A 26,691-nucleotide genomic window follows, 5' to 3' on the forward strand; every position below is an offset into this window, starting at 1 on the left:
ACTCGTGTTACTGTCTCCGCCTGCATTCTATCTTTGTCCCGCCCCCTCCCCTGACATCAGTCTGAAGAAACGTCACCCATTCCTTCTCTCCAGAGATGCTGCCTCACCCGCTGTGTTACTCCAGCATTTTGTGTCTAGCTGATCATTTATTGCATTGTTAATTATTATGTATTTATTTGTTATTGTTGTTGCATTAATGTACAGCGAAGTTACAGCCAGTATGAATCTCAATTTGCAAAACACGAAGTACTGGAGGAACTCGACAGAAGGAACTACTGAGTTCCTGCAGCACTCTCTGTTTTTTGGCAGATTCCCACCTCCACGTTTCCTATGTAGAGTCATACAGCGTGGAAACAGGCCCTTCGGCCCAACTTGACAAAGCCGACCAACATGTCCCATCTACACTCCAGCAAAAGGATTTGAGTATAGGAGCTGGGAGGTTCTACTGCAGTTGTACAGGGTCTTGGTGAGACCACACCTGGAGTATTGCGTACAGTTTTGGTCTCCAAATCTGAGGAAAGACATTATTGCCATAGAGGGAGTGCAGAGAAGGTTCACCAGACTGATTCCTGGGATGTCAGGACTTTCATATGAAGAAAGACTGGATAGACTCGGCTTGTACTCGCTAGAATTTAGGAGATTGAGGGGAGATCTTATAGAAACGTACAAAATTCTTAAGGGGTTGGACAGGCTAGATGCAGGAAGATTGTTCCCGATGTTGGGGAAGTCCAGGACAAGGGGTCACAGCTTAAGGATAGAGGGGAAATCCTTTAGGACCGAGATGAGAAAAACATGTTTTTTCACACAGAGAGTGGTGAATCTGTGGAACTCTCTGCCACAGAAGGTAGTTGAGGTCAGTTCATTGGCTATATTTAAGAGAGAGTTAGATGTGGCCCTTGTGGCTAAAGGGATCATGGGGTATGGAGAGGAGGCAGGAGTTGGATGATCAGCCATGATCATATTGAATGGCGGTGCAGGCTCGAAGGGCCGAATGGCCTACTCCTGCACCTATTTTCTATGTTTCTATGCATCCACCTTGGGTTAATATAACGCCAGGTTCTGAAGCCGTGACACTGGGAGGCTTCAGGGAACCAGAATACTAATGATCACCACGGCAACTGTATCCAGCCGACAAGGAAATGTTTGAAACTTTAAATGCTTCCCCTCCAGACAGAATAATCAGTCGGGTTACCCAATTTGTGTGTGCGCGGGAGGTGTGCTTGTGATGCAGTGTGGACATTCCGTTACACAGCCAGATGAAGGTATTATGCAAACCTCAGGCGTAAACAGGAACTATCGGTCCGCCTGACCTACAGAAAGACGACGCAAGCAGCAAGAGGAGAACAGGCAGCTGCCAAAAGATATAAAAAACTGGGGCTCGTGTTCTGCACGTCATCATTCAACCTACAGCCAACTTCAGTAGGAATAGCTAGCCACTAAAGTCACTCCCTCTGAGCCAAACCTCCACAGTTCCCACACTGACACTCAAGATCTCGCTTCAGACTGAAAGAGCACGAGCTCAGCAACATTACATCCTCACAGACGGGGATGTTTTTGGATTAACCAGCTACTGGGTGCAGACTCTTCTGGTTGGAGGCACCTTTTGGAAGGAACACTTCTGGTGGAAGATACCCCTCGCTTCAAAATCAGGGGATACAATGCTGTAAGTATGGCAGGTTTTACTTTTCGCTGCATCGGGCGGGAATGTGTGGAGGAGAAAGAATGTGTTGGCTGTTCTTTTCATGCTATTTGTGCTTCTACACACAAGATATGATGGGAGAGTAGAGAAACATTTTCCACTCCAGATGTGCCTGAGTTAATTTAATTAGATGTTAAATATTGTTCATTAGTTTAGCTTAGTTTATTATTGTCACGGTAAAAAGTTTTTTGTTGCGTCAGCGAATAGACTATATACATGATCACAATGGAGCCATCCAAAGTGCACAGAGACACGATAAAGGGAATAATGTTTAGTGCAAGATAAAGTCCAATAAAGTTCTATTACGATGGTTCAAAGGTCTCCAATGAGGTAGATTGTAGGTCAGGACCGCTCCCTAGTTGGTGAGAGGACGGTTCGGTTGCCTGATAACAACTGGGAAGAAACTGCCCCTGAATCTGGAGATGTGCGTTTCCATACTTTTGTACCTCTTGCTTGATGGGAGAGGGGAGAAAAAGGAGTGATTGACCGGGGTGAGACTGGTCCTTGATTATGCTGGTGGCCTTGCCGAGGCAGCGGGGAGTGTAGATGGACGTGGACGGGTGGTTGGTTTGTGTGATGGTCTGGGCTGCGTCCGCAACTCTCTGCGGTCTTGGATGGAGCCGTTCACAAAACATGCTGTGATGCCTCCTGATTAAATGCTTTCCGCGCGCATCCGTAGAAGTCGGTGAGAGTTGTTGGGGACAAGCCGATTATGTGCAGGCAGTTTAGAGTTGGTCATGACATCATGTTTGGCACAGATATTGTGGGCTGAAGGGCCGGTTCCTGTGCTGGACTGTTCTAGATTCTATGTTCAGACGGCCCATGTTCCTCAATGGCGCCTCAAATGCTCATCTAAAAGGGCCAACACCCAACATTGGACAGCATGGACGTGAGGGGCTGAACAAGCTCATTCTCTGCTGCAAATCCCTGTGATTTTAGGTGGTGCACTCTTTATCATGGTCATAAGTATAGACAAATAATCAATAGATCCAAGAATGTACCATTCTGCCCCTCATACCTACCCCATAAGGATTCTATTCATGGTCATAGCCTCAGACAGCGTGGGAACAGACTCTTCAGCCCAACTTGCCCACACGGACCAACGTCCCCGATATCTACGATAGTCCCACCTGCCTGCGTTTGGCCCATATACCGCCAAACCTAATCCTACCTACCTACCTGTCTAAATGTTTCTGAAACATTCTTATTCAAAAAGATCTCAACTGATCAATTATCTCAGTATCATTTTCCTGGAACAGCCCCATATCTCTTGATTCTCAACATCTTAACATCTTCACTCAGAGGGTGGTGGGTGTACGTGGAAGGAGCTGCTGGACGAGGTAGTTGAGGCAGGGACTATTGCCACGTTTAAGAAGCAATTGGACAGGTACGTGGACAGGACAGATTTGGAGGGATATGGGCCAAACGCAGGCAGGTGGAACTAGTGTAGATGGCACATATTGGGCCAGTGTGGGCAAATTGGGCCGAAGGACCTTTCCACGCTGTATGGCTCTATGACTCCATCTTAACTCCCACTCCCGTCCGGCAGAAGGTAGGGAAACTTGAAAGCACGCATCACCAGATTCAGGAAGAGCTACCCACCCCTCCAGCACACACATATCTTGAATGCTTCAAAGAATTAAATGGAGCAAACCTCCTCTTTACTGTGGTGGGGAGTTTTGTAGAAGATTTTTCATGTCACCGAGGCTCTTGATGTACAAGTGGAAACGAAAAACTACTGACTGCGGCAACATTCTTTCCTTATCAATGGGGCACTGATCTCGTAGCCTAAATAAGTTCATTCTCAGCAAAGCTTTGCATTACATCAAGGTACTGAATTTCATAACATATTTTGCAAAGTCATCACAGTCTTTGCAAGAGTGTCCCAATTTGGCAGAGTACATTTACAACCCTTCCTGCACTTTGTTGCTTGATGAACGGTTTTGCCATTGAAATGCTCTTGATTCTCACAATAACAATAATTTAAATCGTAGACTATCTTTCCTGCTTTTGAAGGGTGGCACTGCAGCACAGCGGTAGAGTTGCTGCCTCACAGTGCCAGAGACCCGGGTTCGATCCTGACCACGGGTGATGTCAGTGTGCAGTTTGTACTTTCTCCCTGTGACCGTATATATGTTTTCCCCGGGTGCTTCGGATTCCTCCCACACTCCAAAACGCGTACAGGTTTGCAGGTTAATTGACTTCAGTAAAATTGTAAATTGTCCCTAGTGTGTAGGATAGTGCTAGTGTGTGGGGATCGCTGGTCGGCACGGACTCGGTGGGCCGAAGGGCCTGTTTCCGCGCAGTATCTCTAAAGTCTAAAAGGCAAGGTTTGTAGGTTAATTGGCTTCTACAGATTGTCCCTAGTGTGTAGGATGGGACAGCAATGAACTAATGATGGTCTGTGTGGAATCGGTGGGCTGAAGGGCCTGTTTGCGCACTGCATCTGTAAACTAAATTTAAAAAACTTTGCTGTCTCCCGTGTGGACAAGATGGGCTGATGGGCCGAAGGGCCTGTTTTCACAATGTATCGCTCTATGACTCCCCACTTTCGATTTAATGTTGGTGTTAAATATTTCAACAGGGGACATTTTGTGGGATCAGGTTTTGCAGCTACTTCCTCGGCCCTTGAAGTACATTCAGAAATGAACATTTATTTTGATAAAATGCACTCGATTCACACATTGCTAACCCATGACGCACGAATATGATTTCTTAACATTTTCCCGTCAGTGTGTACCCAAGTGAGATTGAAATGTGTTGAGTTAGTATTACACACACACACACACACACACTGAAGCCTCACTGTTCGTGGCTTAGTCAGTGGCACATTGGAGCAGCAGTAGAGTTGCTGCCTTACAGCGCCAGGGATCCGGGTTCGATCCCGACTACGGGTGCTGTCTGTACGTACTTTGACCACGTGGATTTTGTTCCGGGTGCTCCGGTTTCCTCCCACATTCCAAAGGCGTGCAGTGTTGTAGGTTAATTGGCTTCTGTAAATTGTCCCTGGAGTGTAGGATAAGAACTGGTGCATGGGGTGATGGATAGTCGGCACGGGCTCGGTGGGCCGAAGGGCCTGTTTAAATGCTGTATCTCTAAAACGTAACTAATCTACAGATCAAGCTGAATTTTACTGTGCTCCCATTCCTTGCTGATCGGCAGAATAAGGCCATAACTTTGGCAATCCTTACCCGGAGAGAGTGACAAAACTTCTCTGCACTTTCCCTTCCGCGGTTACAAGAAGAGTTTTTAGGCAGAAAGTGGATACTTGCCAATGAAAGCATTGGGGAGACCCCAGCCCTCCCCCTCTCCCTGCCCCCACCTCCCCCTCACTTGGCACCGGAGTTTTTATCTGCCCGCTATTATTGCACTTGTATGATCTGAAATGTAGCGCAGCTCCCTGTGGTTGGAAACTTGGTCTGCTGGTACAATAAGCTGCGGTTACCTACATCCTCCCAAATAATGTTCTGAGTTTGCTCAGGAAATCTGAGAAAAGAAACAGACAAAGAGAAAATATCTTCACGCAGACTAAAATATTCCTTTTCACTACTGAATAAGGATCCGTATAAATTTAATAAGCAGTGATAATAAGAAGTTCATAATTCATAGGAGCAGAATTAGGCTTTTCGGCCAGACTTGTCACACATTAAGCTGCGGTGATCACTACCATCGATCTCAGTGGGCTAGAGAGGCCTCAGGGGGGCTCTGGAAACACAGGTGGAATCAGAAACCCGGGGCCAGGAAAGTACAGAATAGCTGTCTATTGCGATCGAACCCTTTATTTAATTTCTAAAGGTATGTCCCATTAATCTGAGGCTGCTCTGGTCTTAGACTTCTCCACAACTGGGAACATCCTACTTCATCTAGGCCTTTCATTATTCAGTAGGTTTCAATGAGATCCCCTCTCATGCTTTTAAACTCCAGCGGGTACAGGCCCGGAACCATCAAATGCTCCTCATACATTAACCCAATCATTCCTGGGATAATTCTCACTCAGAAACGTGAAGGGGGCAGGTTAACTGCATCGAAACCTTGGTCCATTTAACATCAGCCTTGCCCTTTGTGCTTTACAACCCAACGTTGATGGTTTACCAGCTGCCGAGCACCAGACGTATTATGTTCTTTTAGTTTAGTTTACAGATACAGTGTGAAGACAGGCCCTTCGGCCCACCGAGTCTGTGCTGACCAACAATCACCCACCAACACTAGTTCTATCCCACACACTAGCGACAATTTACAGAAGCCAATTAACCTAGAAATACACACGACCTTCGAGTGTGGGAGGAAACCGGAGCCCCCGGAGAAAACCCATGCGATCATAGGGAGAATGTACAAACTCTGTACAGACAGCACTCGTACGATCGAACTCGGGTCTCTGGCGCTGTGAGGCAGCAATTCTACCGCTGCGCCACCATGCTGCCTGTACACTTGTCCGTTCGTCGACAATACCACAGCTGGTGTTTTGCGGGGGACAATTCATTGCAGAGCCATTCTGTGTTGAATCATTCGCTAAGTACTAGAAAGAAAATAAGAAAGACTAACGCCTCACGTCAAAAAGCAGAAAAACACAGCGGGTCAGGCGGCATCTGTGGGAAGAGAAACTAAATTTAAATTTCCGGTTGAGAACTGTGCTAACAAAGGACTTTCCACACAGTGAAAATGTTCATATGTCTACCCTCTCTGCTTCTTCTAATTTAAAAAACTCCTATCTGGTTTCCTCTCAACCTCCGACGTTCCAGGAAAATCAATTCAAATTTGTCCGGCATCTCGTTATAACTAATACTAGGCAGTATAGTGGTGAACATGCTTCATCTTTGAAGATCCTTCTCATTGAAAATAGACACAACATGCTGGAGTAACTCAGCGGGTCAGGCAGCATCTCTGGAGAAAAGGAATAGGTGACTTTTCAGGCCGAGAACCTTCTTCAGACTGAGAGTCAGGGAAGAGGGAAACTAGATATAGATATGCCATTTATTGTCACTATACATGTACAATGAAATTAAAAGCTGCTCGTACTCAGTGCATACATATAATGAAGTATACTCTGAAGTATGAATAAATCAGAGCCGGCACCTATGACCCAGGAACGATAACTTTTCCTTTTCTCCAGAAAATCATCACCTATTCTTTTCTCCAGAGATGCTGCCTGTCCCGCTCAGTTACTCCAGCATTTTGTGTCTATCTTCTGTGCAAACCAGCATCTGCAGTTCCTTCCTGCACATCTTTCTCATTGAACTGTCTATACTCACCTGGTCTTCCTTATGTTGCAGCCTCGACAGTTTAATACACTGAGTAGCAGTTCCGTGGCCTGGCCGTGATGGGTAGCAGACCGAGCAAGTCAAGGCGCTTCTCCAATGCAGTGATTCCATCCACCATGAACAACCAACCTTCAAACGGTAAGATCGGGGATAAAACAGAAACTGCACAAGAGGTCAGGCAGCACCTGCGGAGAGAGAAAACGTTGACAATTTAGGTCTGAAACACTTTGTTAGAACTGGGAAAATATGTTAATGTATCGATGCCAGAATAAGTGAGGGGTGAACTGAAGATATGGAATATCTCCGATAGGGTGAGGCCAAATGACTTTTTGTAGCAGTTAAATTAGAAGTTAGAAACATGTTTTTTTTTTAAAGAGAGCAACACAGCATGGAAACAGGCCCATCGACCCACCGAATCCATGCTGACCACCAAACACCCATTCAAACTAGCTCTATGTTATCCCACTATCTTATGCACTCCCTACACACTAGGGGCAATTTACAGAGGCCGATTAACTAAGAAATCCACACGTCTTTGGGATGAGGGAGGAAACCGGGAGCACCCGGAGAAAACCCACGTGGTTACAGGGAGAACGTGCAAACTCCATACAGACAGCACCCGAGATCAGGATCGAACCCGGGTCTCTGGCGCTGTAAGGCAGCAACTCTACCGCTGCACCACCGTGCTGCCCAACTATGCTTGTTTATCGGAGGCATGTGTATTGTGGGTAGGGGCAGATTACACAACTACAAAAAGAAAACCAAAATTGAATGAAAACAGAATAAATATCCACTTCTGTTACATGGAGAAAGAAAATGCTAGTTGTCTAAATTGGAGAATTTGATAGAGAGCCTGGGGGGATGCAATGAGCCCAGATTGGGCTGGTTTAAACACAATGGGCCGAATGGAGTCTTTCAGTGTTTCAGTATTAGTTCTACGATTTAATAATTCACAGCAGTCGGATTTCCCAGTAAGAACTTGCAAACTGAAATGAAGCATTTGCCAAAATAGTGACGGGGCCAAGCAACTCTGCTGGTGGTGAAGCCTGACCTTGAACATCAAAATGCTTTTAAATAACCTTGGCAGCTGATATTAAGGAACAAGTGTTTCAAAAAAACCAGAGGCACTTGTATTTCCCTGCATGAGTGCCGTTTGACATTGTCCATTACACTCCATTTACAGTTAACAAGCGGAGCAGTAATATTGGTTCAGATCAGCTGCAGACATGGCCGGAGAAATGCCAAGTGGTGTTTAATCTGAGCAAGTGTGAGTTGTTGCACTTTGGGAGGTGGAATGTAAGGAGAAAGTACACAATTAGTAGAACATAGTACAGCACAGGAACGGGGCCCTTTGGCCCACAATGTTTGTGCCGAACATGATTCCCAGCAGAACTGATCTCTGTACTTATATCCGCCTATCTAAACGTCTCTTAAACGCCACTATCGTATGTACCTCCACCGCCATCCCTGGCAGTGCGTTCCAGGCACCCCACTCGCTCTATGTAAAACAAACACGCCCCACATACCCTCATTCAACTTTCCCCCTCTCACCTTACAGCTACGCCCTCGATTGTTTGACATTTCAACCCTGGAAAAAAATGATGCGGCTATAAATAACTATTTGGGATCCTTGATTTTATAGGCAGAGACAATGAAATGCAAAATGACATCGGTCCATTGGGTGTGGACAAAAAGCTGGTGAAACTCAGCGGGTGCGGCAGCATCTATGGAGCGAAGGAATGGGTGATGTTTCGGGTCGGTCTCGACCAGAAACGTCACCCATTCCTTCGCTCCATAGATGCTGCCTCACCCGCTGAGTTTCTCCAGCTTTTTGTCTACCTTCGATTTTTCCAGCATCTGCAGTTCTTTCTTAAACATTCGGTCCATTGGGTAACATTTTTGCCTGGGAGAGATAGCAGAAACACGTCGTTGAAGGAACTCAGTGGCTCAGTAACATGGAGACATGATTCAGTCCGAGGTCGAAGTTCTATTACAAACACCTCATCGCACTTGATGAATCTTTACACTTTGGCAGTGACTCTGCCTCCTGTGTGATTGAAACTGGTGGCCTGTATCAAACTGCTTGTATCAGCTTGCTGCTTGCACGAGGTATGAAGGGACACTAATGAGATGGACAGAGGGAAATTATTTCTCTTGGCTTGCGAGTCTGATCCTCAGGGGCTAGGATATCTCCAAACTCTGTCCAGACAACACAGTGGTGCAGCGGTAGAGTTGCTGCCTCACAGTGCCAGAGACCCAGTTTCGATCCTGACTACGGGTGCTGTCTGTACAGAGTTTGTACGTTCTCCCTGTTGCCACGTGGGTTTACTCCGGGCGCTCCGGTTTCCTCCCACATCCCAAAGACATGTGGGCTTCTAGGTTAATTGCCCTTTGCAAGCTGCCCCCAGTGTGTCGGGACTGCTTAGTACAGTGGGATAACATAGAGCTAGTTTGAACGGGTGTCCAGTAGCTGGCATCGACTCGGTGGGCCAAAAGGCCTGTGACCATGTGGGTTTTCTCCGGGTGTTCCGTTTTCCTCTCACATTCCAAAGACCTACAAGTTTGTCGGTTAATTGGCTTCAGTAGAAATTGTAAATTGTCCCTAGTGTATAGAACAGGAGTGTTGTGCGGGGATCACTGGTCAGCACGGACTCGGTGGGCCGAAGGGCCTGTTTCCGCGCTGTATCTCTAAATTAAACTAAAGGAAACCAGAGGACACTGAGGTGAACAATCCATCCTGACCTAAATAACATTGAGCTAGGCTAGGATTTATAATAGGACCATGCTGACATATCATGTAGAAACAAGGAGATGCTGGTGTACAAAAAAAAGACACTTAGGGCTGGAGTAACTCAGCGGGTCATAGAAATATAGAATGGTTCATTGTTAGCGGAGGGAAAGGTGGCAACGGGGCATACAATCAGTAAAATTAATCAGGAGGACAGTGAAACTAATCTGAGAACTAGAGGGAAATGTATCAAACGCTCGTAAAGGGATTAATTTAGAATCAGTCAGTTTGGGCCGAAGTCAGTCATCTCGGTCAGTTTGGGCCGAAGGGGCCGTTTCTGTGCTGTATGACTGTGACTTACAGAATAATGAAAGGCATAGATAGAGTGGATGTGGAAAGGATGTTTCCACTGGTGGGAGAGTCTAAGACCATAGGTCACAGCCTCCGAATGAAAGGGCGCTCTTTTAGAAAGAAAGTGAGGAGGAACTTCTGTAGTCGGAGGGTAGTTAATCTGTGGAACTCGTTGCCACAGTGGGCTTTGGAGGCCAAGTCAGTGGATATTTTTAAGGCAGAAATAGACAAACTCTTGATTACAACGGATGTCAAGGGTTATGGGGAGAAGTCAGGAGAATGGGATGAGGCGGCTGGGATTAGCCATGATTGAATGGAGGAGTATACTCAATGGGCCGAATGGCTTAATTCTACTCCTATAACTTGTGAATTTGCGAGCTTGCGACTGAGGTCAGAGTAGAGACACTATCTCATTATGAGGCGCTAAATGATCCTCTCATTTATCTTTTAGACGGCTTGTATGGTTTCTAAATTAAGTCTGTTCATTGTGGTTCCCAATACATGTAATATTTTCCACTTCTGTTGGTTAGAACCACGCACGCATCAGTACATCTCTTTAACATCGTCACTGTTCAGCAATTCCCTAAAATGACTCCTCCACTTACTCAAAATACTCAAATGGACGTTACAGTTTTAGACAGGCAGCTATGTTGAGCAGCAAGTGAATAATAGAACAACAGTTCTTTTATTATCATTCTAGCTCAAACTGCTCAAGGTGCAAATTTATGTCAGTTAACCTCAGAAATTATTCAATGCGACTTTGTTCTCCCATGTACCTACTGTAGGTCCAGTCAAATGCTTTGTTTTCAATGCAACACGGTAAAATCATACAACAGACCCCTGTAACCACATGGGATTTCTCCGGGTGCTCCGGTTTCTTCCCACATTCCAAAGGCATGCAGGTTTGCAGGTTAATTGGCCTCTGTAAATTATCCCTAGTGTGTAGGAGGGGTTGTTTGGAGTTTAGTTACCAAAAATTGGAGAATCCAATGTTCATACCATTGTGTTACCTAAGCGGAATATGAAATGCTGTTCCTCCAGTTTGCACATTTCTCTATGTAATGTAAAAGCCTTGTACTACTCCCAAAGACAATTTGTTGGCCCCTATGTGTTGCAAGTGAATGATAAAGGTTAATTAGTTCATACGTCATAGGAGTAGAATTAGGCCATTTGGCACATGGAGTCTATTCTGCCATTCAACCATTTCCCTCTCAACCTCATTCTCCTGCCTTCTCCCCATAACCCTGGACACCCTTACTAATCAAGAACCTGTCAATGTATTCTTTAAAAAATATATCCATTGACTTGGCCTCTGCCATTCTGTGGCAATGAATTCCACAGTCACCACCCTCTGACAAAAGAAATTCCTCCTCATCTCCTTTCTAAAAGTTTGTTCTTTTACTCTGAGGCTGTGCCCTCTTGTCCTTGACCCTCCCACTAGTGGAAACATCCTCTCCACATCCACTCTACTCAGGCCCTTCACTATTCGGTAAGTTTCATTGAGGTCCCCCCCCCCCTCACCCTTCTAAACTCCAGCGAGTACAGGCCCAGTGTCGTCAATCGCTCATCACATGTTAACTCAATCGTTAGTGAGGGGTAAGTAAGCCAATTCCATTTCAATGTGGTCGGCACTTATCTCAGTTCTGAGATCTCCAGAAAAAAAGAATATTTTGTGATCTTTCCAAAAATAATTGTTTTCTCTTTTCTAGATATGAGTCAAATTATGGTGGTGGTGGCCTTGTACAATTATCCTTCGTCTTCCGATGTTGAACCCATCATCACTGTGGGAGAGAGGTTGAATGTCATTCACAAGTAAGTATTTCCCATTCAATATTCAATGTACGTTATTGTCACTTGAACCTAGGTACAGTGAAATTCCTTTTTTGCGTACACTTCCGTAAAAATCTTAAGGGCCGGTCCCACTTGGGCGACCTAATCCCCGAGTTCTGGCGAGTTTGCCCTCGACTCATACTCACAGCATGGTCGACACGAGGTCGCAGGAGGTCTTCGTAACTGTCCTTCATGCTCGAGAGTAGTCCCCGTGTACTCGAGGCCTCAGCTAGGTCACAGCGATTTTTTCAATATGTTCAAAAATGCCCGCGAGTAAAAAAAGGTCGCCATGGAAAAAATCGATACTTTTTTTACTCGTAGGTTTCGTCGTAGTAGGTTGCAGTAGGTCATCATGTTAGTCGTAGGTAATCAGGGTAGATAGTCAAATCATAGTCAAAGGGAGATCGAAGGAGATCGAAGGAGGTCGTCTTCACTCTCCACTGTTCCCGAAGTTAGTCGTAGATAGTCGTAGCTATTCGAAGCTGCTACATAGTCAACATAGTCGAAGGAGGTCTTCAACATGTCATTTTTTCAAACTCTTCTAAACTCGCCTATTAGGTCACCCAAGTGGGACAGCCCCCTTACTATACATAAGCCCTTAAGTACCAGAGTGTAAGAATTGTGGATGATACTGAAGCAGCAGACAAGAGTGGCCACATTTACAGTGCCATGAACTAAAGCATCCATACCCTTTAGTTTAGTGGCGTATTCATGAAACATACGGTCTAGCACGCTTGGTTAGATGGGACAAGGTGTTCAGTTTCTCACAACATCCAAAATTTGTGTGAAGCAAGCCGCCATTTTCTCACGTTGGTCTCGGCCTCGAAACATCCACCTAAATGAATAACTTTCTGAACCAGTTACTCTATACTTTAAATGTTATATTATATATTTTACATCTCCTTTCCGATGGGGTGGTACAGTGGTGCAGCTGGTACAGCTACCTCCTCAGAGCGCCAGAGACTCAGGTTTGATCCAGATCTCAGGTGCTGTCTATGTGGAGTTCGCCCTTGAGACAATTTACAATTTTTACAGAAGCTAATTAACCTACACAGTCCGTCCATTTCCCTCCACAGATTATTTGACTTTAGACTTTAGAGATGCAGAATCAGGCCAAACAGCTCACCGAGTCCTTGCCAACCATCGATCACCCTGTACACTAGCACTATCCTACACACTAGGGACAATTTACAAATTTTACAGAAGCCAATTAACCTACAGTTAAACCCGCACTTCTTTGGAATGTGGGAGGAAAACCCACGCGGTCACAGGGAGAACATACAAACTCCACACAAACAGCACCCAAGGTCAGGATTGAACCTGGGCCTCTGGGCGCTGTAAGGCAGCAACTCTACTGCTGCGCCACTGTGCCGCACTCATAGAAATGTTGTATTTCGTTCGTCTTTGTTGAGTAATTTTCTACATTCGTTTCTTGTCAAATGTTCTGGAGATGGGGAAGCAGTAACAGCGTTTTGGCCGCTCGTGCTGTTGCTGCTGTTCAAATTGAGGAAATGTTTTACTTCTCTCTTCCTAAAGTCATGCTGATTCATTTGTAAATGATTTTCTTTTCTCTAACTCACAGTGAAGGCGATTGGTGGAAAGTAGTGTCCTTGGCGACTGGGAAAGAATGCCGCATCCCTTGCAGCTACGTGGCAAAGGTGTATCACAGGTAAATTAAAACTCCGCACATTCTTGGCTACAGGTAGTTTTTTAGTTTTAGAGATACGGCGTGAAAAGAAGCCCATCGTCCCACTGAGACCCCGCTGACCAACGATCACCCACCCGTACACTAGCTCTATCCTACACACTACGGACAATGTACAGAGGGCCAATTAACCGACAAACCTGTAGGCCCTTGGCGTGTGGGTGGAAACCGGAGCACCTGGAGAAAACCCTCGCAGGTCACAGGGAGAACGTATAAACTCTGTACAGACAGCACTCCTAGTCAGGACAAACCTGGGTCTCTGGCGCTGTAAGGCAGCAACTCTACCGCTGGTTCATTTATTACTGCAGCATCACGGTGTATTTTACACGTAACATCTACTCATTGCAACATAGCAACAAAGGTGCAAGGGTGTCCCAGTGGGCACCAATGCATCGACTTTACTGCATGAGTGCAGGGCTGCTCATTAGCCAGAGGGTGGTGAATCTGTGGAATTCATTGCCACTGACAGCTGTGGAGGCCAAGTCATTGGGTATTTTTAAGGCGGAGATTGACAGATTCTTGGTGAGTACAGGTGTCAGGGGTCATGGGGTGAAGGCAGGAGAATGGGGTTGAGAGGGAAAGATAAATCAGCCATGATTGAATGGCAGAGTAGACTTGAAGGACCGAATGGCCTAATTCTGCGCCTATCGCTTTTGAACATGAACTTATGAACTACTTCGGTCTGCCTCACTTTGTTCTTTTCTTGCTTTGTCCCCCCCCCCCCCCCCCCCCCCCCTCCCCACTACCGGTCATTAGGTGGCTGTTTGAAGGCATCAGCAGAGAGAAGGCCGAGGAGTTGCTCTTGTTGCCGAGCAACCAGTCTGGGGCCTTCATGATCCGAGACAGTCAAACCAGGAAAGGTAAGCAGTGGGCGATGAAAAAAACAAGCATCTAGTCTGAGCAATCGTGGAATTAGGACAATGAACAGGAACAGGAACAGGGACAGAAGCAGCCTGAGGCTGCTGTTCAACATAGAACACGGAACATAGAACTGTACAGCACAAGAATAGGTGTACAGGGAGAAATACACAGTCTTCTACCCATGGTAGGGGAAATCAAAAAACAGAGGGCACAGGTTCATGGTGAGAGGGGAAAGATTTAATAACAACTTGAGGGGCAACTTTTTCCACTTAGTGGGTGGTGTTTATATGGAGCGAGCTGCCAGAGGAAGTAGTTGAGGAAGGTACTATACCACATCCCTATATTCCCTGAACATACTTAGACTTGCATGTCCCAGGTGTTTGTTAGTAGGAATTGTATTAAAAACTCTGAGTGAAGAGGTTTCTCATCGAGTGACTTTACCGTTTACGTTTACATCATCAGCTGTTTTTCCATATTACAGCAATGTTTAGAGTTTGCTGGGTCATTTGTTTCGATGGATTGAAAGATAAAGCATGAAAACAGGCTGGTAGGCCCACCGAGTCCAGGCTGACCATGGATCACCCGTTCACACTAGGTCTATGCTACCCCACATTCGCATCCGCTCCCTACACACCAGGGGCAATTTACAGAGGGCCAATTCACCCACAAACCCGCACATCCTTGGGATGTGGGAGGAAGGCGGAGGAAAACCACGCAGTCACGGGGAGAAGGTGTGAACTACACACAGATAGCACCTGAGGTCAGGATCGAACCTGGGTCTCTGACGCTGTGAGGCAGCGGCTCCACCCGCTGCGCCACCCTGCCGGATGGGATGCTCTCACAGGAATTAAAATGATCCCATGATGACATGCGACCCATTATTCTTTAATCAAATTAAAATGTATCCATTAACCAACATTAGCACAATCCTACGCAGTAGGGACAATTTTACAATTTTCCCAAAGCCAATTAACCTACAAACCAGCACATCTATGGAATGTGGCAGGAAATGGGAGCACTTGCAGAAAACCCACGCAGTCACAGGGTGACTGTACTAACACTGGTTAAAAAAAACCACAAAAATTGGAGTAACTCAACGGGTCAGACAGCATTTCCAGAGGACATGAAGAGGTGATGTTAAGGATTGTGACCCTCTTTAGAAGATGACCACTTTTCTCCTTCTCTGAAGGTCCCAACCTGAATCGTCATCTATTCATGTACTTCAGAGATGCTGCTTGACCCGTTGAGTTACTCCGGGACTTTGTGTTTATTTTCAGTCACTAAAAGCCGATTAGCTGACCACCATCGCATTGCTGTTTGCAGAGGCTTGTTGTCACATAAGACAGAGGTGCAAGGGAGGACAAGACATACCCCAGTGGTCGTTAATGCATCATGTTTACAGTTTCACACACGTGCATGAGTGTGGGGAGTTTACAGTGGTGGTCAGCGCTGACACAACCACTCTGGTCCAACTCACTTCACAAACCAGCATTTCTTTATTTCTGCTTTGTTTCTCTTTTTCTATTGCGGGAACTGTTTACCACATTTTCCTCACACCTATTACCTTCTTCTTCTTATCGAGTCCACACACAAGAATAGTAGTTGTTCAGCCAGAGATGAACGCACTTCTCGGCATCTGCATACAATGGTGTCTATCTTATCACTTCTTGTGCGTGGTGGTGGAAACAGGGCCATGACATGAACGCTCTTTCCTTGACCCCCCCCCCCTTCTATTACCGAAGTAACTACACCAAAGGCGGTTCATTTTTGAACTGGGAGGAATATGTAAAAATGCAGAGCAAATCTTTCGGCAAATCCATATTTGTTTGGTCGGGTTAGATGATTAACAAGTTTCACGGGTGGCGGGGCGAGGTCAAAAAGTAATCACACAGTGGAATCAGTCTAAAGAAGGGTTCCACCCCAAAACGTTGCCTATCCATTCCCTCCACAGATGCCGCCTGGCCTCCAGCATAGAGTCACACAGCACAAAAATAGACCCTTCGGCCCAGTTTTCCCATGCCGACCAGGGTGCTCCATCTATGTCCACTACATTACACTACATTACACATACACTACATCTATGTCCACTACATATGTCCACTACATTAGTCCCACCTCCCACATTTGGCCCATATCCCTCTAAACCTTGCCTATCCATGCACTTATCCAAATATCTTTTAAATGTTGTTCTAGTTTCTGCCTCAATTTCCTTCTCCAGCAACTTATCCCATGTGCCCACTTTGTGCTTTGATTCACAAGTTTAATCAGAAAACATTTTCAGCGCTGTGGACATTGTGAATTGACAGGGGATGCAGATAATATTTGAGTTGAACCTCCCTGACCTGTCATGCAGTTTACTAATGGATAATTACATCACCTTGAAACAAGTCACGCTGAGTTGATAGGAGTCAGACTCCACTACAAGGGAGGTGGACATATGTAGCGAGTTATTGATGAGATCCTTAGGATTAAGTGAAGTATAAGCAACAGAAAACAAACAGGAAATGAATTGAACATTGAACACTAGAAATTGCCCATGAACCTTTGTAGAAACAAAGAACTGCAGATCCTGGTTTATACCAAAGATAGACACAAAATGCTGGAGTAATTCAGTGGGTCAAGCAGCATCTCTGGAGGAAAAGAAATAGGTGACATTTCAGGTTGGGATCCTTCTTCAGACTCAATTTGTACCAAATTTTTACCATGCATGCAGGAAGTAAAGCAAGTAGAATCTATCCCTGCGCACATTATTTTGGTCTTTGCTGGACTTAATAGATAAACTTGGATAAAAACATTTGTATAATCACCCTCTATAAATAGACTGCCAAAGACATTAACATTAAGGATAATCTTGAGAGATTTTATAAGAACATAAAGGAAAAAAGGGGTAACCAGAGAGAGTGTGGAACCGCTCGGATATTAAAGTGGCCAGGGGCAGCCCATCAAGTCTACTCCGCCATTCGACCATGGCTGATCTATTTTTATGTTCCATGGTTCTTACAGTGTCCAACCAAATGTACAGTTCTAAAATAAAACCTAACAAGGAGCTCGTCACTATATTCACTCTGATGCTTTAGAAATAACCTATTCCAGCAATGCCAGACCTAAAGTGGCAGTAATTGTCGATGTGTTTCTGGTACTATTTTACCCCATTCTCATTGTGGTACAGTATCTGCCTTGAGAAAATAGAATAGTTAAGAATCAACAAAATAAAACAGAGAGGTAAGAATCTTGACAATCAGTAGATTGTTTTTTTTTTGTTCCAAGAGTGACTGATATAGGAAGGAAGCCAGATAAAAGCTCGCTGCCTGTGTAAAAGGTGGTTGCTAGGTCTTTATCCGTACTAAACCCTGACACCTGTGAGACCGCTATCTGTCAAACAGGTGGTGGTATGAGTAAGCTAAAGTAACACACAGCGGCTGACAGGAAACATCTCCATCAGATCCCCTTCCCCTGCCAGCCCTGCTTGCGGCTTCAGGTGTACACCATCGGATGCTGCAGTGCGGGGTCTCAATGTTCCCGTGACAACCCATTAACCCTTCCATCGTCGCACGGGCGACCTTTCGATGCATGTGAGAGGGTTACATCCCGGTGACAAGAAGTTACGACCGACTTACAGATCCTGTGCTCATATGATGCCCTTTACCTCTTGAAGTATGGTCTCGCCGTGACGGCTCCTTGGGGCAACATATAAGCGGCATGTCCCCAACAACTCTCCCCAACTTCTACAGATGCGCCGCAGAAAGCATTTTATCGGGTTGCACCGCAGCACGGTTTGGGAACAGCTCCGTCCAAAATCGCAAGGAATTGCAGAGAGTTGGGGACGCAGCCCAGACCATCACACAAAACCCACCTCCCTTCCACTGACTCCATCTACCCTTCACGCTGCCTCGGCAAGGCCAGCAGCATAATCAAGGATAAGTCGCACCCCGGCCACTCCCTCTTCTCCCCTCTCCCATCAGGCAAGAGGTACAGAGTGTGAAAACGTAAGTTTGAACCTGAGGGGTAGTTGAGGCAGGTACTCTCGCAACATTTAAGAAACATTTAGACAGGTACATGGTTAAGGCAGGCAGGTGGGACTAGTGTGGATGGGGCATGTTGTTCGGCGTGGGCAAGTTGGGCCAAAGGGTCTGTTTCCATGCTGAATGACTCTAAGACTCTATGAGGTGGCAGTGGCAGTGGCCGGTACAATTACAAACTTAAAAAGACATTAGCACATTTAAATAAATAGGATAGGTTTAAAAGAAAATGGCCCAAATGCCAGCAAATGTGAGTAACTCAGAAAGGTGCATTCATCAGCATAGACTGGTTTGACCAAACATCCTGTTTCTGTGCTGTCTCACCCTATGACTATCAAAACATAGGTGGGGTGTACAAGTCTGTGAACACAATGAAGGATGGTGCGATGCCTCTATGTTCTTCTAATCACCAGCGTGCTCCTCTTGTTTCTGTAGGTTTCTATTCGTTGTCCATCAGGCGATCCAACATTGCAACCTGGGACTCGATCAAACACTACCGCATTAACCGCTTGCCCAACGGATGGTTCTACATCTCTCCACGACTCACCGTTCCATCTCTGCACGACATGGTGGACTATTACTCAGGTGCGTTTCACTTGAGTCCTTGCACTGCAAGACCAGAGCTATGTCCACAGCGATAAGCTCATAGGTCATACATTCATAACTTCACTGGAGTGCAGGAGGATGAGGATGAGGGGCGATCTTGTAGAGGCGTATAAGATCATGAGAAGTCTCAATTGGGTAAATGCCTATCTAAAAGTCATTTAGTCAGAGTAGGGACATTGAGAACCAGATGACAGAGGTTTAAGGTGAAGGGGGAAGAGATTTAACAGGAAACTGAGGGGTACTTTTTATTTTACACAATAGGTGGTAGGTATGGAACAAGCTGCCAGAGGAGGTAGTTGGGAACTATCACAACATTTAGAAACACTTGGACAGGTACGTGGATAGGATAGGTTTAGAGGGACATGGGCCAAACGCAGGCAGACGAGTCTAGTGCAGATGGGCCATGTAATGGGGTTTGTAAGGAAAATAATTTCCGTCTGTGGCAATGAATTCCACAGATTTGCCACCCTCTGGCTAAAGAAATTCCACCTCATCTCCTTTGTAAAGTAACGTCCTTTTACTCTGAGGATGCTTCAATTGAAAGGAGGACTGTAAATACATGATGTTGTTAACATCGTCACTACTTTCTGAATTGGCGTCCAAGTCCATAACTCCCTGATGGAGGCAACACAAGCAGATAGAGTTGTAAAGAAGGCATATGGTGCGCTTGCCTTCATTGATCAAAACATTGAGTGTAAGAATCAGGAAGCCATGATGATTTATAGGACTTCAGTTAGGTCACATATGGAGTATTTCCTGCAGCTCTGGTTGTCCCATTATAGAAAGGATACGGAGGCTTTGGAGAGGGTACAGAAGACATTTACCAGGATGCTGCCTGGATTAGCTCCAAGGAGAGGTTGGACAGACTTGGATTGTTTTCTCTGAAACATCGGAGGTTGAGGGGAGATCTGATAAAAGTACATGAAATAATGATAGGCATAGATAGGGTAGTTGAGACAGGTACTATCACAGCGCTTAAAAAACATTTGGACAGATACGGGTGCATGGATAGGGCTAGGTTTAGAGGGATACTAGACTAAGTGCAGACCCGTTGGGTCTGCTCCCCCAACGCACCCGTTCCCTACCCGTAGCCCCCACGGGAGACGTGGTCCTCCAACTCAAGCTATTTCCGAAAATAAGATTCCAACACTCAGCAGTGCGGCTGTTTTTAAATGGCGTCTTTGAGGCGAGAGGCGGGCGCCAGCAGCCGTTATGGTCGCTGGCCAGCAGGAGGCAACAAAATGAGTGAGTGGGGGGGGAGAAGGATTTTATTAAAAATGTGTACATAAACAGGACGAAATTTAATCAGGAGTGGATACTTGGAATGAAAAGTGAAATCTCTACCGAAACGGAAAAAAATCTCGGCGTTTCTGCGTCTGGTGTTGGCGTAGCAACGAATCAAAGGCTGGCACCCACAAGACAGGCAGAAATACACACACACACACACACAGTTTTAAAGATAGATAGATAGATAGATTTAAAGATAGATAGATAGATAGATAGATAGATAGATAGATAGATAGATAGATAGAGGCCAGAAGCAGGCAGGTGGGACTAGTGTAGATGGGCATGTTGGTTGGTGTGGGCAAGTTGGGTTATTTCCACGCTGTACGACAATGACTTTTTATCCGCATGTCACTGATAATCCCGTTCTCTGCACCCCCTGTAGAATCCGGTGAAGGACTGTGCTGTATGTTGAGGGAACCATGTCACATCCAGGGAGTACGAGCCCCCCAGCAACATCACCCGGACCCCATTATAGTGCAGAACCCTCAGCTGAACTGGAACGAGATGGACAGGTAAAGAAATCTTGTTTATCAGTCGCAATGTTCCTCACCAACTTAGACTTCCCCAACGACAATACATCCCAGACCTCTGCACAGACAAGGAAAGGGAAATGAATCATTGAGATTCAAAATAGTGGCGGATGGGGAAAGTGTATGGTGAAGTCTTCAAACTTAGGCGGTGGAGATTAGTTTAGTTAATGGGCCCGTCCCACTTACGCAACTTTTTCGGCGACTGCAGGCACCCGTCAAAGGTCGTTGCAGGTCGCCGAAAATGTTCAACATGTTGAAAATCCAGCGGGGACCAGAAAGACGCTACGACTCTTTGGGCGACTGAGGATAATACTCACGACCATGAAGGCAACACCCTGGCGACATGTCGCGGGGTGATGTCTGTATGATTGTGAGTAGTCGCCCAAAGAGTCGTTCCTTGTTCTGGTCTCCGCTGGATTTTCAACATGTTGAAAATTTTCGGCAACTTGCAATGACCTATTACAGGTGCCGGCAGTCGCCGAAAAAGTTGCATAAGTGGGACAGGCCCATAAGAGATACAGCCATGACTGAGTGGCGGAGTAGAGTCGGTGGGCTGAATAGCCGACTTCTGCTCCGATGACTGCTGCTGCAATGAACTTATAATTACTCACTGCCCAACTTCTCTCTCCTCTTCTTCAGCTCCGTTTTGATAAACAACGACAAAGAATCGGAAGAGGAGTCGCCCGTCAGCGTGGGATTGCGGGAAGCCATCAACTCTTACCTGTTCATGACCGAGGAGATGGGGCTGGATGAGATGAGCAACAAGAAGACTCGGTTGAAAATGCTGCAAACTCGGCTGCAGAATAGCCAAAGGCAAGCCGGCCACAACCTTGTTGGCAACCTCAGTGGCAGTGACTTCAGCTCTGCCAGATACTAATGCCAGATGTGAAGAGGATGGCCTGCCCCTGCCACAGACTTCATTGTACTCACTTTAATTTATTTACAGTTTATTATTTGGATGCAGTTGAGCTGCCTCTTGTTACTTTTTTTAATTATTTTCCTTAACGAAAGAAACCACGTTGCTTGGTTGTGGTATTGGAATCCAAAATGGCTTACCATGAGATGAAAGGCTTTAAAATGGCTGCCAAAGATCACATCACATCTTGCCTCAACCACTTGGTGGACTTTAAGAACAGAATTGTTAAAGAGAAAGGAAGAAAATCAAACCTATTTTAACTGCATTTATAATTTTGCCAGGGTGATGCTTGTTTAAACCTCCAAGGAGAATAATTCCTGACACCAAGAACTGCAGATGCTGGAATCCTGAGTAAATCACAAAGTGCTGGAGTAATTGTGACCCCCCCCATTCTTGGAACCTTGCATTGAATTGTTTTGCAGTGACTTGCACTCTGCATTTATTTTACACTCTGTCAGATCCCACAACTGATTGAGAAAGAGTGATTGCAATGTTGCTGTCTTACAGCACTAGAGACCCGGGTTTGATCCTGAGTACGGGTGCTGTCTATACCAAGTTTGTACATTCTCCCTGTGACTGCATGCATTTTATCCATGCGCTCCGGTTTTCTCCCACACTCCAAAGACACACAGGTTTGTAGGCTAATTGGCTTCTGTAAGTTGTAAATTGTCCCTAGAGTGTAGGATTGTGTTAGTGTTTGGGGTAATCACTGAGGGGAAGATACAGAGTAGAGACTATAGTTCTTAGCGTAGTAACGCACCAGTTCCATGGACAGAGTCCTATGTCTGCAGGTGATGAGTCCTATGTCTGCGCATCAAGTCTACTTTGCCATTCAATCATGGCTGATCTATCTTTCCCTCTCAACCCCATTCTCCTGCCTTCTCCCCATTACCCCTGGCACCCTTACTAATCAATAACATGTCAATCTCCACATTAAAAATATCCATTGACTTGGCCTTCACAGCTGTCTGGGGCAATGAATTCCACAGATTCACCACCCTCTGATTAAAGAAATTCCTCCTTGTTTCCTTCCTAAAGGAACGTCCTTTTATTCTGAGGCTATGTCCTCTGGTCCTCGACTCTCCCACTAGTGGAAACATCCAGTCTCACCAGGCCTGTTCGGTATGTTTGGTTTTATTAACTGAAACAGAAACAAATTTGGGTCAGAGTTGACCTGGCAAACACCACGAGTTACAATCTGTATGCGCCTAATTGCAATTGGAAACATTTTTGGGTATCAGCCACTTGAATCAAATTGCAACTTTGATAAGAAAACTGCCACGCAAGCGAAGAGCGATGTTCAGCCCCCCGTTTCATTATCAGTGGCCCCAAGAAGCTTCCTGTGGAACGAGCAGGATCTTCTTACCAGGAACCCACGATCAGCCACTGAATGGAAAATGTAGTCGCTCTGCTCTTCTCAGTATTCCATTTAGTCTACGGAAATACTTTGTGCTTTTGTGCTAACACAGCATCTGCTGTTACAGCGAGTCTGTACAATACTGCTGCCAGTGTAGATTTGGTAAATTGTCCGATAACAATGGAGGCAACATGGGCAGCGTAGTGGAGCAGTGGTAGAGTTGCTGCCTTACAACGCCAAAGACCCGTGTTCGATCCTGACCACGGGTGCTGTCTGTATGCAGTTTGTATGTTCTCCCTGTGACCCCGTAGGCTTTGGCCAGGTGCTCTGGTGTTCTCCCACACTCCAAAGACGTACAGGTTTGTAGGTTAATTGGCTTTGGTAAAATTGTAAGTTGTCCCCTAGTGTGTAGGATAGTGCTAGTGTACGGTGTGATCACTGGTCGGTGGGCCATTGGGCACGTTTCCGCGCTGTATCTCTAACGTCTAAAGTTAGATATAGCAGTTGCTTAAAACATTAAAAAAATCACATCCTGCTTGTTCAGAGTGGCTTTAATTCGTCATCTAGGTTTCCAAGAATCAAATTGAAGGTTGGATAATAATAAAATATTAATCTGAAGAAGGCACCCACCCCAAATCCATATTATTATCCTGCAGAAAATCTGCCTGACCCGCTGAGTTACTCCAGCACTTTGTGTTTATCTTTGCAGGTGAGCCAAATCCTTTTGTAAATATCCGTTAAGGTTTCTAAGCTTCAAGAACACCATTTCGTCAACTGGAGATCCTTAAACATAGACAATATTTGATGATTTTCTTAATATCACTAACACCGATCTCTCTCGCCGTTGCAAGGGTGCTGAAGAAAGTAATTTTTTTACTCTTCGAGTGTGGGGTGATCCTAATTCCTGCGATATTCCAAGGGTTGGCAGGGAATTGGGCGTGATGTACTTTGGGAAGTTGCTTTGGCACTCCCAGGGAGCTCCAGAAAAAGAATCCCAATCCTCCCTGCCCACACTGCCCAGATTTCCGAACCAGTTCTCCCAACTGTCTGCGATCCACACTGCCAGTGCCCTGGGTTGGATATTAATGAAGGCTATAGCTTGCTGTATTGAAGCAGTCCACTAGACTTGTTTCAATGAACAGAAGCTGGAATGGATGCTGAGAAGATTTACAAAGTTGAGGGCCTGAGTAGTCTAGGACTCTATTCCTTGGAGCGCAGGAGGATGAGGGGTGATCTCATAGAGGTGTACAGAATCATGAGAGGAATAGATCGGATGGACACATACTGTAGATTCACTTGCCCAGAGTAGGGGAATCTAGAACCAAAGGACATAGATTTCAGGTGAGGGAGGAAAGATTTAATAGGAACTTGAGGGGTAACTTTTTCACACAAAGGGTGGTGGGTGTATGGAACGAGCTGCTGGAGGAGGTAGTTGGGGCAGGTACTATCGCAAGGTTTAAAAAACATTTAGACAGGTACATGGATAGGACAGATATAAAGGAATATGGGGCAAACGCAGGCAGGTGGGACTAGTGCAGATGGGACATTTTAGCCGGTCTGGGCAAATTGGGCCAAAGGGCCTGTTTCCTCACTGTAAGACTATGACTATGATTTGGTTCCTTTGAACTATATTCAATGGGAGAGAAGATGGAACGGTTAAATTCTATGCTTGGATTAGGAATGTTTTATTGAAATAGGAATTCAAAATTTGTAAACCTTCTCCAAAGCCCGGGTAGCCATGTTTTCAAGAGGTTTCTGTGTAATTTATTTGGTTCATTCCATGGTCATTTGTTGACTTGTTATTAATGCAATGGTAAATAAAGCTAACTTTGTACTAAAGCCATGGTTTCTCATGTGATTCGAAGACTCCTAGATCCCATGAAGAGTTAAAGGATACACATAACAACACATTGCTTTCCATTTATTTCCCCATTTGTCAACAGTTTCATTAGAATTCTAGACGCATCATTCTGTTCTGCAAAGTTGCATTGGAAACTATCTAAATCACTTCAATATAGAATAAATGCGTTTACACAGTGCATATCATGGCTTCAGAATGTACCAGAGAGATTTCGAAAGAATACATTGACCTTGAATGGACCAAGTGTTTTACCCAGGGGAGGGGGCATCAAGAGACAGAGGACATAAGTTGAAGGTGAGAGGAGAAAGATTTAAATGGAACCCGAGGGGCAATGTTTTCACACAGAGGGTGGTGGGTGAATGGAACTAACTGCCAGAGGAGGAGGTTTAAGGCAGGGACTACGACAGCATTTAAGAGACACTTGGATGGGTACTTGGATGGGAATGGTTTAGAGGGATATGGGCGAAACTTGGGCAAATGAGACCTGCTTAGATGGAGCATCTTAGTCGGCATGGATGAGTTGGGCCAAAGGGCAAGTTTCCATTCACTATGACTCTAGGAGGTGCCAATGTAGAAAACACTGCAGCCAAATGATTCATGGCAATCAGGTGAAGACTGAATCTGGCTGAGGGATGAGTGTTGGTCAGAATACCTTCCTTCCATTGAAAATTGCTATATGGCCCAGAGGTAGAGTTGCAGCCTTACAGCGGCAGAGACCGGGTTCCATCCTGACTACAACTGCTGTCTGTAAGGAGTTTGAACGTTCTCCCTGTGGGTTTTCTCTGGGTGCTCTGGTTTCCTCCCACACTCCGGAGACGAACAGGTTTGTAGGTTAATTGGCTTCGGTCAATTGTAAATTCTCCATAGTGTGTAGGGCAGTGGTCGTGTGATCGCTGGTCGGCGTGGGCTGGGTCGGCTGAAGGGTGTGTTTCCACGCTGTATCTGTAAAGTCTAAAGAATCCCCGTTTGGGATTCTTCCAACTCCAGCATGCCCTTCCTTACATCAAACAGCCAAATGGGGTTGTATGTGGCCTTTTTAGGGGGTCAACCATTGTGATGTATATCTGTAGTCACAGCCAGACCAGAGGGGGGGGAAATTTAATATGAACCTGCGGGGTAACGTGTTTGGTGGTTGTATGGATCGAGCTGCTGGACGAGGTAGTTGAGGCAGATACTATCGCAACATTTACAAAACATTTGGACTGGTACATGGATAGGAGAGGTTTAGAGGGATCTGGGCCAAATGCAGGCAGATGTAGATGGGGCATATTGGTGTGGTGGGCAGGATGGGTGGAAGGGTAGAAGTTTCCATGCTATATGACTAGGCCCAGGGTCAGATCACAGATTCCCTTATGTTAAGATGTCATTCTTTTAGCTATAAACAAAAATGTATGTTTGCCTTTTCTGATGCACTGCTTCACACATCCACCATGTCCTGTGCCAGGAACATAATACTTTCATCCCCATTGTGGAAATACGTGCAGGGCTAATGCCTGGCACCAACATCCCACTCGTATAAACCAAGTGCAGCTTTCATAACTTCGATGACCTTGTGAAATCGCTTATCCGCCCGCCCACACACAAACAACTTTTTCTGATATTGCTTCAAACGTACGTGGGCGGAATTTTGTGAAACTTGGCCGCGGCAAATGATTAATTAGCACTTGAAAGAAAATCTGCTCT

At 45.6% G+C, this 26,691-nt stretch overlaps 1 protein-coding gene across 1 annotated transcript; it reads left to right on the forward strand.

Annotated features, from left to right (window-relative positions):
* The first annotated feature begins 888 nt into the window (after positions 1-888).
* LOC129707286 (src-like-adapter 2) lies at positions 889-22,574 on the forward strand. Its single transcript, XM_055652214.1, has 8 exons — positions 889-1,663; positions 6,970-7,095; positions 11,746-11,848; positions 13,449-13,535; positions 14,328-14,431; positions 18,887-19,036; positions 20,727-20,856; positions 21,514-22,574. The coding sequence occupies exons 2-8, from the start codon at positions 7,017-7,019 to the stop codon at positions 21,749-21,751; spliced, it is 891 nt and encodes a 296-aa protein (XP_055508189.1). The 5' UTR covers positions 889-1,663; positions 6,970-7,016; the 3' UTR covers positions 21,752-22,574.
* Positions 22,575-26,691: the final 4,117 nt, after the last annotated feature.

This window comes from Leucoraja erinacea, chromosome 21, assembly GCF_028641065.1.
Source record: "Leucoraja erinacea ecotype New England chromosome 21, Leri_hhj_1, whole genome shotgun sequence".
NCBI classification, from domain to species: Eukaryota; Metazoa; Chordata; class Chondrichthyes; order Rajiformes; family Rajidae; genus Leucoraja; species Leucoraja erinaceus.

Coding starts and splice junctions, on each gene's coding strand:
- LOC129707286 (XM_055652214.1), top strand. CDS start 7,017: ATGGGTAGCAGACCGAGCAAGTCAAGGCGCTTCTCCAATGCAGTGATT. Junction 11,849..13,448: donor AGGTTGAATGTCATTCACAA/GTAAGTATTTCC, acceptor TCTAACTCACAG/TGAAGGCGATTGGTGGAAAG. Junction 19,037..20,726: donor CATGGTGGACTATTACTCAG/GTGCGTTTCACT, acceptor CACCCCCTGTAG/AATCCGGTGAAGGACTGTGC.